The sequence below is a fragment of the Zonotrichia albicollis genome, chromosome 5 (genome assembly GCF_047830755.1).
Source record: "Zonotrichia albicollis isolate bZonAlb1 chromosome 5, bZonAlb1.hap1, whole genome shotgun sequence".
NCBI lineage: Eukaryota > Metazoa > Chordata > Aves > Passeriformes > Passerellidae > Zonotrichia > Zonotrichia albicollis.
The window spans coordinates 30,220,461-30,236,391 of NC_133823.1; the positions used below are offsets into that span (position 1 = coordinate 30,220,461).

Consider the following 15,931-nt stretch of genomic DNA (forward strand, 5'->3'; position numbering starts at 1 on the left):
TCTGAGTTACAAATGTACAGAAACCTTTTGTTCATGGGTGAAATAGCAGCATGGTCACAGTCAGGGAGTACAAGCATACATACTGCACAAAGCAGTCTGGTAAACTATTCTCAGACCCAATTTGATCAATGACATTAGGCTGAACATTTGTGTTTCAAAGAAGTTTTATAGAATCAGACTTCAGCAGACTCTTAGCAACAGCAGTACAATTGCAATTTAAACTAGAAATGCATGCAAAGCAGAAGCAATGACATTTACATTTGTAAAGCTGTTCTGTTAAGCAGCAGTAAGCAAGGCCTTGCTTACTATGGTAGGGAAGAAAGAATGTGCAAAAAGTGAACCATTTTCCTCTTGCTCTTGTCAGAATGCTATTTACTGCAGAAAGCTTTTTAGTTTAATGTTTGCAGCAGGATTCTTGAACTGGTATTCTGCATACACAGCCCAGTCTTCTTAGAGATTGCCACCATTTACAGCAGCAAATTCTGAGAAAATAATATGCCACAGGTTGTTCTTGTATTGATTAAGGCATCACATGAATATAAGATTGTGTGAAGGAAACAAGATGTGAAGCAAAGTTGCTAGGCAAAAATATGTAATATATAAAGCTGCTGAAGTGCTCAGAATTAATAGTGTTCCCAGAAATATTACTAAAGTGGAAGAATAAGCCTTACAGGCCTGTGGAGAAACCCTGATGAAGTCTTGAATTCATGAATCTATATGAAAGTAACCCAACAGTATCTGGGGAGCCTCAATACAAGAGTGAAATGATTGTCATTAAAACCAAAACCAGACCAAGAAAAGCCCAGCCACAGAGATGGGAAGGGTAAACTGTGAAATACACTGATTCGGTTCTTGGTTTGCTGGTTTAAGGCCCTGAGGAACATGAAGAACAATCATGGCAGACCCAGGGAGGTGAGTTTGAAGTAGGTGCTCCTCTCTCCATGCAGATTGCAATCACTTAAAAGCAGAGAGGAGCAGAGAAGAAATAAAGGTATGAAAAAGTTCAATATCATCTTGTCTATGTCTACATACTCTGAAGGAAAACTACCTCTAGACCGGGCTTCAACAAAGTGTGTGGTTTCTGTGGATGAAAAGTGGACAGAAGTTCTACACAAAGATCCACAGGTTTTTCTGTTCAGGCCTGTGTGACATAAAAGCAAATAACCTAGATGGTGGCAAGGGCATATATTATTCTCAAAGGCAGCCTCGGATCACATAAAGCACAGCAGACAAAACTTTGCCCTCAAGGTGAAACAGCTCTGGACTAAAGTTACTGTCTAAATCCCAATGTTTCTTCAGTACCAATAGAATTGAAGCAGCTTCCTGCTAATGACACAGTAACGCTGTTTATACCAAATGTATACACCGTGTATTGCACTTTACGAAATAACATTTCTTGTTTAAAATAGGCAGAGTCAGTCAGATTAGTACATTTTCAAAGAAACAATTCCTTCTGGTAGGATTGCTCCCAATCCATACAGACACATTTCCAAAACAATGCTAGTGTAAAAAGACTTGCCTGTAGCAGGCTGCAGGTAGCTCCCAAGACAAATAAACCCCCTATAGGACCTATAAGCCCTAATTACTCTTGTCTTGAAAGGCAGCTGAGTAGTAGTTTAGGGTTTTAATTTCAAGGATTCCTATTTCAATAAATCGTTGGGGTTTAGTAGCACTGCAAAATTATCTTTTTTGTTGTTGTTGGGGGTTTTTTTGTTTTGTATTGGGTTTTTTTGGGTTTTTTGATTCCAATGTAATACGTTGTCCATGAGGAATCCTAATGATCCCACAGGCCCAATGAAACTGTAGTAAAAGGCCAAATATATATTCCTTCATTTTACTGAAGCAGAGAAAGTCCTGTTTTCCAAATCATATAATTTTTCCACAATATTAAAAAATCTAATAAAACAAAAAATCTACATGCTGACTTCAAGGACTAATTCTTCCATTTGCTGTTACCCTTCTATCCATATACCTCATTATCATCAATTGGCCTAGAACTGGTCACAGTTCTGAGCTGAACTCTGGAAAAAAATCCCAACAGAACATGCACAGAAGGTTACTCTGCACAGATCTTTTAGGCAGCTCACTCTTACAGAAATACGGTGGAACTATAGCTTCTTTAATATGATGTCTTCATATTTTGTTCTTTGATGACAGACCAAATACATTCAAAATTTATAAGCAGTTTCACAGCACATGATAGGAAAACATTCTACCAATTTTATACTGCTGTGCAGCATTGCTGGTTTTATAATTCTTTAAGCATTAAGATGCTTAATGCATGGTTTAAGCAGCAGAAGTGGTGTGTATACTTTTGCATTAAAACATGTACTACTATGAACAAAACCACTTTTATACCAAATATTTTTGGTATAAAAGCCAATTAGCTACATAAAGCCAATTTATGTAGCTAAATCTAGGCTACAGCTCTCCGTAGCTAAGTTGGAGGAGCTACGTGAATAAAGACTTTACAGAAGTAATTACTGCTATTTGTGCATATTTTGCATTAAGCTTTATATGCTCAGACACTCAGTGTGGTATTGCTTCCCCATCCATAGACAGCATAAGATGTACTTTCTTCAAGCCTACCAAGACAGTCAGTGAGGTGCTGCAAATGGATATACTTATATCATAGAGCTCAGAATCATATTCAGTGGATATATATTTATTTTTCAATTGCCTGAGAGCACTCTAGATTTGAATAGGCAAAGAAGGAGGAAAGAGATCTCCAAGAAGCAACACTTTAGCATAGTGAATTATCCCTGGAAATTCTAGGATACAGTATTTAATAGGTATTCTATTACCTTCCCCTTTGCATGAGTTCCTAAAGCTCCAGGTACACTCACAATTACTGAAAAGTAGTATATTTCCTGACAATATAATGCTACTTAAAAAAAAAAAAGAAAGAAAGAAAGAAAGAAAAAAAAAAGCAAACTACTACAGATGGATCCTAGCCACTTCCCAATGACATTAATGGAAGCAATTTGCCTAAAATCTCAATTCATTTTTCTTTCTAAATTTCAGAGGTGGTTTTAAGTGTAATTTTCTAAAACCACATAATGTATTTTGATTTTTATTATTCAGTCTGTCTGAGGCTCATTCAGATCTTATTTTTCCTCTTGGCAAATTTTTGTACAGATAGAAGAAAATCTACAGGAAGAATGACAATTAGGGATTATAGACATGAGAGCATAAACATCAATTACCTTCTTACAAAACAGGAATTCAAGTAATATTTAGTATGCATTAAGCATAATTATGGGTAAAATTGTAGTCTATCTGCCAGTATTGATTAAAACCAGTATGCTGAGACATTGTTAGGTTACAAAGAGATTGTTTCTACCATTCATCTTAAAAGAGAAAATAAGGTAGTGTAGCAAAGCAAAAGAGAAGTTCATGATATGAATATTAATCAATTGCAACTGCCCTTTTGTAAAGTGTTCAATTCTATGTTAGAGGAATACATTCATTTAAACCAGAGTTTTGATGAAAGGTTATATCATATTACCTACTGTGTGACATTTAGGAAACTAGAAAGTAAAATTAGGATCATATTTTCTTCTACTGAATCTTAGAAAACTCAGGATTAACTCAGTATTTGATTGGTGAATTTCAACTTATTTTTCAAAATTAATTATGAAGTGCAGCTATATACTCTGCAGATATACTAACAATTGATTACAGCTTTTCTACTGTGCAGTAGGCAATGTACTGTAAAGCTTTTAGCTATTTTCTCTTGGCATTCATGTTGAGAACAATTAGCTAAAAAAAAACAGGTTGCAGAGAGCTGAAATAACGATCTAATAAATAGCTGAAGTTCTAATCTAATTGATATTTTATTTTTAATTACAGTTCCTTTATATATATATATATATATATATAGATATATATATGACATTTATTTTTCTTCCCTGTCTTTAACTGATACATGTAAACAAAAATAAAGTAGACTTTGTTATGACTAATAAACTTTGAATAATGTCCTGAAAATATTTCCTCATACCAAACCAACGAGTTTGAATTTATTCTACCTAATGATGGAGTAGGTCCCAAGAAGCAGCCACTGGCAAAACAAGACAGATATATCCAAATGGTAATCTCTGTTCTTTACTAACTGCTAATTATAAATCACCAAAAGAAATTTTTCAGAATATGAAGGTATAGAAAATATTTGAAGATTCAGTGAGTTCTTTGAAAGGCATGCTTTACTCATGCCTCACTTAGAGTAGGAATGAAGAAACAATGAAATAAATAGGTGAGCTTTATATGGAAAGTCAGACTGACCAAGGCAATGGTGTCTCAGACCTTTCTAAAAATACTACTATCTGTTGCAGGTGGGATTAGTCCTTTACTGTTTTGGGGATCAGCTTATTAGGTTATTATCAGGAATAAATTAGTTATTATTAATTTCAGAATTGTAGCATCAAGTTATGTAACACCAAATAATGACACATATACCAACAAGTTGAATACATTCTATTAAGACTATGTAATATTAGTGATTTTTACTTGCATTGATGTATGACAATAATCCTCAGGTAATAGTAATAGAAAGTAATGGAATTTTCATGAAACATTAGTGAAATAGAAATTCCACTGATGCCTCAAGAGAGTGATAAGCATTACTTATCCCTAGAAAATAGACTTGAATTATAGGCTGCTTATTCCAGGTTACATAAGCAGAGTTATAATCAATACATAAAACAAATTACAAATAATCTTTGTTTGGTTTGTTTTCGTTGGAAGAAGTGGCACAGAATAAGCTTGTTAGAGTTTTATTACTTCAAATACTATTTTGTTAGAATGCATTGGGCAGGGGAATTCAATTCCAGAAACTCGTTTGATAGAACTGACAATGAACATTAAGCAGGATGCTCAGAGGACTGAAGCACCTCCCCAATGGAGACAGGCTGAGAGACCTGGAGTTTTTCAGCCCACAGAGAAGGTAGTGGGGTTGCAACTATCTGATCTTTAAGATATGTTCAAGGCCAAACCATTCCATGATTCTGTGAGTAGTTTTAATGAAGTCAAATAGCAGCATTTTTGTATTACTAAAGTTTGGGAGAGCTTTGTTTTGAATATTATGTTTTAGACATTGAACTTCCATGTTCTTAATAGTATAGTTCTTTAACTGTAGTTGTATCAAGGCATAACTTTAAGAAAAAAATATGTAATTGGACATCTTTTCACTAGGCTGTCATTAAGCTCTCCATTTTCTTTGTGTCAGGCTAAGCACAGATACCAAAACCTTAAAGGTTTTCCACTGGTATCCTATCCTTTAGCCTCATTTTTTGAAAGGAGACTGGGGCTTTTTGATGTTGTTACTAATGCTGCTGTTTGGGTTTTCATAATAATGGAAAAAAATCTGAAACTGAAAGATATCACATTGCTTTAGCTCATGGTTGAAGGGATTTGAATATTCTGATGGATGTAGTGCCTTGTCTGGTATGATTTACCATGGAATCAGTTATCAAGAACAAATACAATGCCCTGAGCTGGACTACTTATATGATCCCATCAGCAATTATAAAAGAGAAAAAGTACCATGTCATAACAACTACTGTGATCTAGCAGTCACCTTACCCAGAACTGAAGGCATTTTGAGGTAAATAGCCTATTTCAGTAAGTTCACGAGCTAAGAGACTTTCTCACTGCTATTTTGCTTTATAAACAATGAAGACACTGACTTTTCTGGTTACAAAATTCTCAAAAGAAAAGGCTGCTGAAGAGAGCCAAATCAAATATACCTCAACCCAATACACATAAACACAGATCAATGCTTCTTATTATGCCTCCTTGAAATGATTTCAAATGAAAAAGTTTAAACCAATCAGGATAATAAATGCTAAGAAATTGCTTAGCTGTTGTGATGGCAAATATTTGTACTGCCAAGATTACAAAAGCCATGGTTCACATGAAGTACAGATGGGTTGTTTAACCTGACATCTTGGTAACATAAAATCAGAACAGTGGCTAATGTAAAAGAAAAAAAAGAAAAATATATAGTACTACTTAATTAAATATGGTTTTATCTAAAAAATATCAATTTTTGCTCCCAGTGCATATCACACACTTAGTAAAACTATCACCGTTCAAAATGACAACTGAAAACCTACTTAGAAAAAAGTAAGCAATGTAGAAGAAATAGTTAAAAATAGTGATATATTTTCCCACTCCTAAAAGGAGGTAATTTATTCTGACCTTGTTTTTCTACCACATGTACAGAAATAAAAGCATTAATGATGTTTTAAAATATGGATATTGAAAAGAAATATGGATGCAAAACTTAATACTTAGCCAATCTAAGAGGAGTCTAATAGTGCACAAATATTGTTATTTGATTTTATACTAAAGCTCAATGTAAGAAAGAGCTTTCTTTCATGGCTGTATGCCAGTGTTACACTTCCTCAGTTGGGAATACATCACTGTATACTAATATTTAAAAAGGTAGTGGTTTGATCCCGGCTGGATGGCAGCAACCATCAAAGCTGCTCTATCACTCCCCTCCACAAATGGACAGCAGGGAGAAAATATAATGAAAGGTTCATGAGTTAAGGACCGGGAGAGATCACTCACCAAATACTGGCACAGGCAAAATAGACTAGAATTAGGGATATTAACTGAATTTATTGCGAACAAAATCCGAGCAGGATAACGAGAAGCAAAATAAGACCTTAAAAACACCTTCCCCCCACTCCTTCCCGAGTTCTACCTGTTCTGCCCCAGCAGTGCAGGGAGATGGGGAGTGAGGGGTTTGGTCAGCTCATCACACAATGCTCCTGCCATTGCTCAAGGAGGGAACCCCTTCCCCTGCTCCAGCACGGGGTTCCTCCCCTGGGAGACAGTCCTTCATGAAGTTCTCCACCCTGAATCCATCCCTTCTGCAACAGTTCCCCACATAATGCTGCTGTTGTAACACGGGTCACTCTTCCACAGGGTGCACTCCTTCAGGCACAGTCTGCTCCAACACGGGTTCCCCATGGGGTCACAAGTCCCACCAGGAAACCTGCTCCAGCACGGGCTCTCCTCTCTCCATGGGTCTGCAGGTCCCTGCCATCCTTCTTTCAGGCATCACCAGCTGTGGTGTGGGTCTCCTTCATGGGCTGCAGGTGCATCTCTGCATCCCGTGCTCCTCCTTGGGGGCACAGCTGCTGCAGGGGCTGCAGGAAAATCTCTGCTGGGGCACCTCCTCCCTCTCCTCCTGCACAGACATTGGTGTCTGCAGACCTGCCCCTCTCACTTTCATTCTGCTCTTGGCTTAGTGCAGTTATATCTGCACAATAACTTTCCTTCCCTCTTAAATACCTTATCACGGGGGTTAGCACCATTTCTGGTTGTCTCAGCCTTGGTCAGCAGTGAGTCCATCCTGGAACCAGCTGACACTGGCTCGGTCAGACATGCAGGAAGCCTCTGGCAGCTTCTCACAGAAGCCACTCCTGCAGCCCCCCGCTACAAAAATCAGGTCATGCTAATCCAACACAAAAGCCAATGCTTAAAGTACAAAATTATTTTAATTTAAAACCAGAATTTAAATAGATAAAGAAAAATAAAATTTTCACCTCTAGAATAAGAGCTGAAAAATAAACACAAACTAAGCTGATTATTATTTTGTTTAAAAAAAATAATCTGGGGTACAGCCCAGTTTGTCTAAATACCAATGAAACTGTTACCCACCATATTTATTACTTAATATAATTTTATATTGACCTTTGAATATTATTTGTCATATTATAAGAATTGTCTATGCTACAGGATATCACTTTCATTTTAAGAAACCAAGATAATAAAGGTTGATATAAACAATAAAAGTCTATATCTTCTAGGCAATAAATAGAGGTATAAAATCCATGGGGGAAATGATTGAGAAAAACAAGCAATGGAAGAGAATAAAACAAAGCATTCTATTTATAAAAGAATAAAACAAAAGTATTCTATTTGTCCAATAGAAAAAAAATAAAGAGATGGAATTAAATTACAAAGTAGTCTTGAAGACCTGAAAAAAAAGAGGCAACAAGGAAGTTATGAAAAAGAGCCCGATTTCATAAACACACACTTCAAGTATCTGGTGTGTTTCATGATCTCAGAAATCCAAACTGCACAAATTTAAACAGGAACAAATCACCTCAAGCAGTATATATTAAAAAAAAATCTCTCCTGACTCTGTTTTGCTATTACTGCAATTGCAGTTTGTGATTACAATTTGCCATTATAATAGAATATGAAAAAGCATGCTAATCAAGAATCTGAAATGATAGCTGATACAGATTCTGTTTGTATTGACTTCCAAATACCAGAAAGGTAAAAAAACATTTCTTATCTATACAGAGGGTAACTGGAAATCCTCCTCCTAGGATTCAATGTGAGAAGACCAAGCTGACTGGAGAAGATAATTACATTGCCTCCATATACCAGCATGTTATATTTCATTCTTTGTTGCTAAGCTGGCATGTGAAATTAAAAAAAAAAAAGCAATGCTAATCAAAAGGTAGATAATACATGTGAATCTCCTCACTCCTGAAAATATTTGGTTGGGAATAATCTTTTCCACAGTGATGATGTTCAGTAAAAAGAACAAAAAAGACAGACACAGCAAAAGGTTCAGCCCAGTAGTCAAGATGCGCCTTTGCTGCCTGACTGGGCCCCTTGGTTTCACTACAAGTTTATAGATAGTCAGTCATTGCTAATAAGTATCAGCAGGCATCTTGAAAGGAGGAATCAGCCTTGCCTTAATTCCAGATTTTGACACTCAGCACTCCCCAGTGACTGACTAGTTGGAAGAAGGATTATAGAAGCAACTTTTCTAAGACTTAAGAAATGCTTTGAGCAGGTAGTGAGAGACAGCAGAAATAAAACGTTTCATTGATATTAGCTTATTAAGGAACAGTGACTGCAATGGGTTTAAAAAAAAAAATTACCCACTCCTTTTTAATGCTATTGCCCACAGGAAAAATCAGATTAGATTGCAGAATTTCCTCCCTTCCCCCAAAAAAAGAAAATCAAATAAAAATTAAATCAAACTAAAACAACAACAACAAAAAAAGACTTCTGGACTACACTTACAAGTGATTAAGAGGAAAAAAAGTAAAACTGAGTCTTGCTACTTCTAATCCTGGAATTTGCATAGGACATAGATACTGGGCTCATGGAACCTCAGAAGGAAGAAAATTCTCATGTTACTTTAGAGCTGAGAACAGCAGTGACATGACAGGAAAAGCTCTGTTCTTAGTCCTCAGGATTCACTGCTCATCTTCAATAGATTTTTTTCCCTTCTCTCTCTAGGACAGGGGATTTTACAGGATCAAATTTTATGACTTCTGAGATCCTGCAAGCAAACAGATTTTCCAGATAGACACTGTGAGCCATAAATCTCAGGTTATTTGGAGACCAGACAACACAGGGAAAGCACAGGCTATTTTTGAATCCCGGAATACTACTTTCTGCACATTTCTTTCTTGGCCATGACACCCTAAATGACAATAAAATCATTGAACACTCAGGCTGTCTATATTTTACAGGCGTTTCAGTGCTCCTAGTAGCAGGAGAACATTTTATAGGCTTTGGGCAAAAACCTAAAAGTCATACATGGGTTTTTTCTGTGTCTATGCATTCAAATTTGCTTTTAATAGCATGGGACAGAAGCTTATGTTCTTTTCTTGCTTTTTTTAGTTCAAAGTCCTTATTGCTTAAATAGTTCTAAACTGAATCTAATTCTAATGTAACCTAAACCCCTCTAACCCAACCTAGCCCTGAGCCCTAATTTACCATGAATTGGGGTTGAACAAATGAAACAAAGAGCAGCAAATAGCAACAGTAAGTAGGGAAGGAGAGACGGAAAAGAAAGAGAGGCAGGTCTTTTATAGGAGGTTAAAAGAAATATTTTAGTCTAGAGAAATATCACAGACAAGAGTGAGGATTGCACAGCTGAGTCACTTTCTACTTGCCCTTTGGTAAAAACAAGATGAAAACAAACAAGGCTGGAAAGAAGCCTGAATCAACAGGTCACCAGAAACCAGTGAAAGCTGGCACAGCCCCTTTGCTGCATCCTCCATACACTCCTGCTCAGCTGGACAACAGAAGCTCTTTTCTGATGCAGCATCCTGCACAGCCCAAGGCTGAGGCTGAACTCTGGCTTCCCTGGATTCTCCCGTCTCTGCTTCCACCCATGCTGTCTCTCAGTGAGGGCTTAGCTCTGACTATGGGAAACCTGATTGTCCTGACCTCAAGGTTCAGCACTGGGCCTAAGTAAAAGGAACCCAGGGGACAAGGACTGAGTTACAGTCAGGAACTGTCCCCTGAGAACAAAACTAAACTGCTCCCCACCTGTGAGGACATCATTAACAAGGAGGCACTGTCACCAGTACTATTCCCTCCTAAGCCATGTGAAACACCTGGCTTGCCAAGGAGGGGTGTGCATGCATGTGTTAGTTAGATATGCAGAGCTGGCATGCTCTGGAGTATACATATGGATGTACAGGCTATATTCCATATTTCTTAGCGTCTGACAGAGAATCTGCAGCCAACTGTTGCCATTCTGTTGGCTGCCACCTGCCTGTTTATACCTGGAAATCTCAGAGCATACACTCTTTCACTGAAGACATTGCATAAACATTGGTCTCTGTCAGAGGCATGCAAATTACAAGAAGAAAATTCATTAGGATGCTAGAAATACTTCCTAACAATATCAGGTGGGAACCTAGGCATTAACAAATTGCTCTCATTCCTTCAGCAGCAATGCAAGAAGACTCCCAAATGGAAAGTACCTGACAAACTTTTCTAGTGTTTTGACAAATGAAGAACCAAGGATTACCCAGCTCAACAAGAAATTCACATGCTGTTCAGACACAGCCTAGGACTTTTCAGCATAACTACGTAAATGTAAGTCGTGGCAGATAAACAAGGGAAGGGGACTGAAAACAACTTGGAGGAGTTTGGAGGAGTGCTTTGTAATAATCATTCTCAGTTCTGGTACAAGAGAACTCATCTCTTCATGGGTATGAATATTTCATACATGCACAATGCAGTCAAACGTTTGATCTTCATTACCATTGTAACAGCCATGATAATGAACATTAGTATAATTAATGGTGAATTATAATGAAGCACATAATCAAAGAACATTAGGACCTTTGGAGGTCACCCTGTCACATCTCCCTGTACAAGCATGGTCACCCACAACAGGCTGTCCCAGACCATGTCTGGACAGTTTTTAAATATCTGCAAAGATAAAGACTCAACAAGCTCTCTAGGCAATCTGTTCCAGTGCTAAAAGTAAAATAATGTTTTCTTATGGATTTTTTTTTCTATTTATAAAGTTTTTCCCATAGAAATGCTGTTCTTATGCTTTCAGATTATCATATATACAGACTAAATTCCTACTTGTAATTTCTATGCATGAGAAGCTGAAATCATTCATAATCCCTTTTAAAACAATACAACCTTTACAACCTTTATGATATGAATGCCTGTTTCCACCACAAACACAATCATTATTTCAAGATAATACCTAAGTACCAATAGGATTGCTTTTCCCTGCAGGTTGACATTTAAAGTTGCTCTGGTTGGACTATTGTTCAAGACAGATAAATTCCCCTTTATTAGAGCAAGAGAGATTAATCTTCTTTTTTCTTTTTTTAATCTTTGCACACATAAACTTGCATACATATTGCCTGATCAAAGCAAATATAACTGCATATATTCATTATCATCTGTTTGCAGTAAGAATTCTATCGGCATAACTTAATCTAAGCACTTGATTTATTAAGTGTTTGATTGAAGTGGAAAGTTTTTTACCATATTATTTACATTTTGAGTATGCCTATATGTGCCAAAGTTGGTTTTAAAAATGGACTTTAGAAAAGTTTTACATTCCTAGGGTTTTTTAATAGAAACATATGTCCCTAATACCAAAAGCTGAACTATACTAAACCAATTTTTATCTAGACATATTGCCTAAGGAAAAACCCACCATATTTTTCAATACAAAGTTTTATATCAAGTTTTAATTATTTGTATGTTATCTGCATATGTCTAAGTGTGATTCCCCCAATATTAAACTTTAAAAGTTTATGACAGCCTATTCCAAGAATTATATGAGAGTTATCAGTATATTAAAAGCATAATTAAGAAATAGCAACACATGAATAGTTCCACATTCATTAAGACCAGAGACCATCTAACCTAACATATAATGCTAATTATAACCCATATTTTGTCCTTCATTGCTTTCACAGTCTTCATGGTTTTCTATTGGGGCTTTTTGCACATCTGATTTCTCTATCACATGATTTATTCCGTGGTTTCATTACTAGTCTCTCTTTTCCTTCCAGATTTCAAAGTACTTTTCTTATGCTATTTTATTTTAGTTTTCTTACAGCTGTCAAATGGAAATAAAGTGATGAGACAAAGTTTTAAATAATACTTAGCATAAAAATCTCTGTGCTGATACAGTTATTTATTTCCTTAACTGTGGCCTGTTTCAGTTTTATTCTGACTGAGAACATTACCTAGAGGGTGCATAATTGTATGCTTTTAAGATTTTACTTTCTATCTGTTAAGAAACTTTTTGTATTTAATCCACCTAGCATACATTAATTAGCTAATAGGCAAGTATTTTACTTGTTTGAGAACTCATGCCACCAGTTCCTCTTTGTATGCTGAGATAGAATCACATAATATTGGGTCTTTTTATCAAACTGAGAACCAAAAAGAAATATTTTTCATACTTTACAAAAAAGTACTGAGAAATAAAACTAGCAGAATCTTGAAACATTATTAGAAACTAACATTCAGAATTTCTGGCTATAATTCAGACCTTTTACTTGTAGCACAAAAATTCAGAAGGGTGAAATTTTTTTATCATCTCTGTTGGCCTGACTGTAGGTCTTAAGGCACCTCAGATGTTGTTCCCATGACTACCATGCCAAGAAAGAATTAAGTTTATCAGAACTAGGCTAACTTTAGACAGCCCATGGAAATATTAGTGTTTTCCCTTGTTTTAAAGAACAACCACAGAAGTTTCCCTTTTAGCTACCAGTAAAAAGGCAGCTGAGAACTGTTTCGGGAGGCCTGGATTCATGACAAAGGAGCATCAGGTGGGCAAAATTAGAATGGCACTTAGTAGTTGAATATGGGAACCGTGTAACTGAAAAAGCATCTGCACTTTGCCATGGTCCAAAACTGCTAAATTCAGCAAGCCCTGGGAACATCTACCTCTTGCAAACAAACTTCCATTCATCAGTTAACTTCAACACCACTCTTCTTTGGTGGGCAGTTTCCCTGTATGCTGCTTGGACTGGAATTCACTGAGGACTGTGACAAGTCATTGCCTTAAGCAGATGCTGACAGCTGCTTTAAGAGAGAGACTCTCCTGGCTCCCCCTCTGAGTTTCTGTTCATATAACTAATCTCTACTATTTGAAGCTAAAACAGATCTTATCTCATTCCCTTTGAAAAAGTTAATTTCTGAACATTACTCCAATACACACAAAAAAGACAAGGCTAGAATGTAGTTTATCCCTTGACTGGAAGAAAAGGAAGAACATTAGAGAATAATCCATACCTTGTGTCGTAATCTTATTAGGGGCTGATATGGCCTAAAGCTGTATCCTTCCTTGACTGGCCACCCCTCTGCTCCCAGCAAAATGCATCCAAGTAAAACAGTGGACCACCACATAAACATCTTTACAGGTCTGTGAAAATAAAATGAACAAGTTCAGAGATGCAATATTACTTTAGCATAAACTGTATAATAAAGGTTTACAATACTGACAATTCAATTGTGGACTTGAATGACTATAGTAGATATAGGACAATCCATCTGGCACAACAGCAAAGAGAAAAAATGTTGGTAGTATTTGAGACAGAAGTATCAATTCCATTGTGCTGAACTGAGAATTTTCCCATCTCATATGAGGGAGTCACTGAGGAAACAACCAGGAAAAGTCAAAGAAAAGACAGAACATAAAAGAAAAGCAGTGGTGAAAAATGCAATAAGTTTTCTCAGATGAAAAAATACAAACTTATAATCAATCACATGTTCATCAACTTTTTATTTTAAATGTTGCCTCTTGTGATGCACTATTCACAACCTAAAAGTTTATAATAATCATACTCACAGATTTATAGATACCTATGGCATGAGAGGTACCTTGTATGGTTCCTAATGGATGTACACATATACATTACATAAGTGGTTTCAGAACATTTTAGAGATATACAATATTTATTATGGATATTCAGCATTTGTGTTGAAACCATCATGTTAAACAGACAACACAGCAAACTGATCTCCATTACCTCAAGATACTCCCAAGTCAGTCTGCTAGTCTATATTATTTAATCCTCCATTATGGGGCAGAGATGAGCCACTTTCATGCATGAGTGGAGGTTTTTTTCCCCTTTCTACTTTGCTTTTAGTTCACTTAGCCTGCCAGTGCAGAAACCTCTGATAAGAATCAAGATATACAGGAATAAGCACAAAACATCACAAGAGTGCCCTAGCAGCCCAGACTGTGCACCGAATTTTCAAGTCTTGCCTGACATTTTCTTTTCTGTGGGAAATCATCTGAGCATAAAATGTGAACAAATTGGGGATCACTTATTATCCTGTATCATTTACAGTCATGCTCCTGGCAATACTGTTACACAAACTGTGGTTTTGATTCCTATCATTCCTCACATAGCAGTAGTCTTCACAGTCACCTCAAGGCAGAGGGACTGAATAGAATTAATTCCTGTGGAGATATTACATGTAGTAAATGGACTCCACTCTTACCTCTATTCAGAGTCTCAGTAACAGATCCTACTGAAGTCTGCTACCCTTCCCTGGGGACTACTCTCCCAAACTTGGTGAAACCACTACAGGTCTGTTTCATCCTCATTGCAGCTGATTTTCACCAGCCTGCCTTGCCTTCACACTTGTAATTCAAACAAAAGCTCGGCATTAATACACCATATTACTTTGGCATCACTTACCTTTTGTTCCACCAACCCAATCTTATTCTGGCTCTCCTTATTAATCAAACTTAACGTTTCATCTCATTTATCATTACTTTTTCCAACAGTTTCCACTTCAATTGCCTTTCTTTGTCACTCCAGCTTTTCTAATATACATAGTAGAAGTATCTCTCTTAGGAGAGCTTGCACAGAATACATTAAGCAGAGCATTATTTGAAACACAGCAAACAAGCTCTATTACAGAGGGATATTTTACATAAATAACTTGAGGCTTGTTCTTCTACCGCCGCTCAGTAACGGGATATTATAGTGAGGATAGGAAATGACACAGTGAAATTTTCTTCTTGAGTTCCCCTCAATCTTCCACCAAAACAGAAGAGCCAATCAGGTGTTCTGGTGGATCTTTGCTATGGTATTATTAGAACTAATCTAGCTTACTGACGGGAAACACCAAAAAAAGATCACTTCAGAACCCTGAGGATTCAAGTACATGACAGTATGACATTTTCCTTCACTGACTATGTTGGTTCCCAATATCACTGTTACTGGAAAAGTAAGTCCATTAAAAAAAAAAAAAAAAGCCAGAACAAAAGAAATATGAAAAATCAGAATCTTGATTTTTAATCTCAAAGAAATTGTTGAAAATTTTTTAAAATACCTAATTGTTGACTTTCAAGGCCAGAATCAGATTTGTTTAGCACTTGTGCATGCTAAGACTAGCATGGTTGAACCTTTAGCCCCTTTGTGCACTTCTGGAATACCTCTCTGTACAATGAAAATTTGGTTGGAAAACAGTCATTTCACAGAAGGTTGTAAGAGCAGCCGCATTCCACCACCCACCCACAAACTGAATAGATTTTAGTCTCATGTGGTGTAAAAGAATAGAGTCCTTATAGTTTTGAAAATTGTTTGACCTTGAAAGGCTCATGTTTTGTACTTGTACAGAATAGAAAATTATTACATGCTCAGTTTCTGAC

At 36.6% G+C, this 15,931-nt stretch overlaps 1 protein-coding gene across 5 annotated transcripts in view; it reads right to left on the reverse strand.

Moving 5' to 3' along the window:
* FSTL5 (follistatin like 5) overlaps nucleotides 1-15,931 on the reverse strand; it is a 270,409-nt gene that overhangs the window by 233,132 nt on the left and 21,346 nt on the right. For all 5 annotated transcript variants that reach the window (XM_074541193.1, XM_074541192.1, XM_005486310.4 and 2 more), the window contains exon 2: nucleotides 13,558-13,687. In XM_074541193.1, coding sequence (XP_074397294.1) covers nucleotides 13,558-13,677 — 120 coding nt within the window. In that variant the 5' untranslated portion in view covers nucleotides 13,678-13,687. The remainder of the gene's footprint in view (nucleotides 1-13,557; nucleotides 13,688-15,931) is intronic.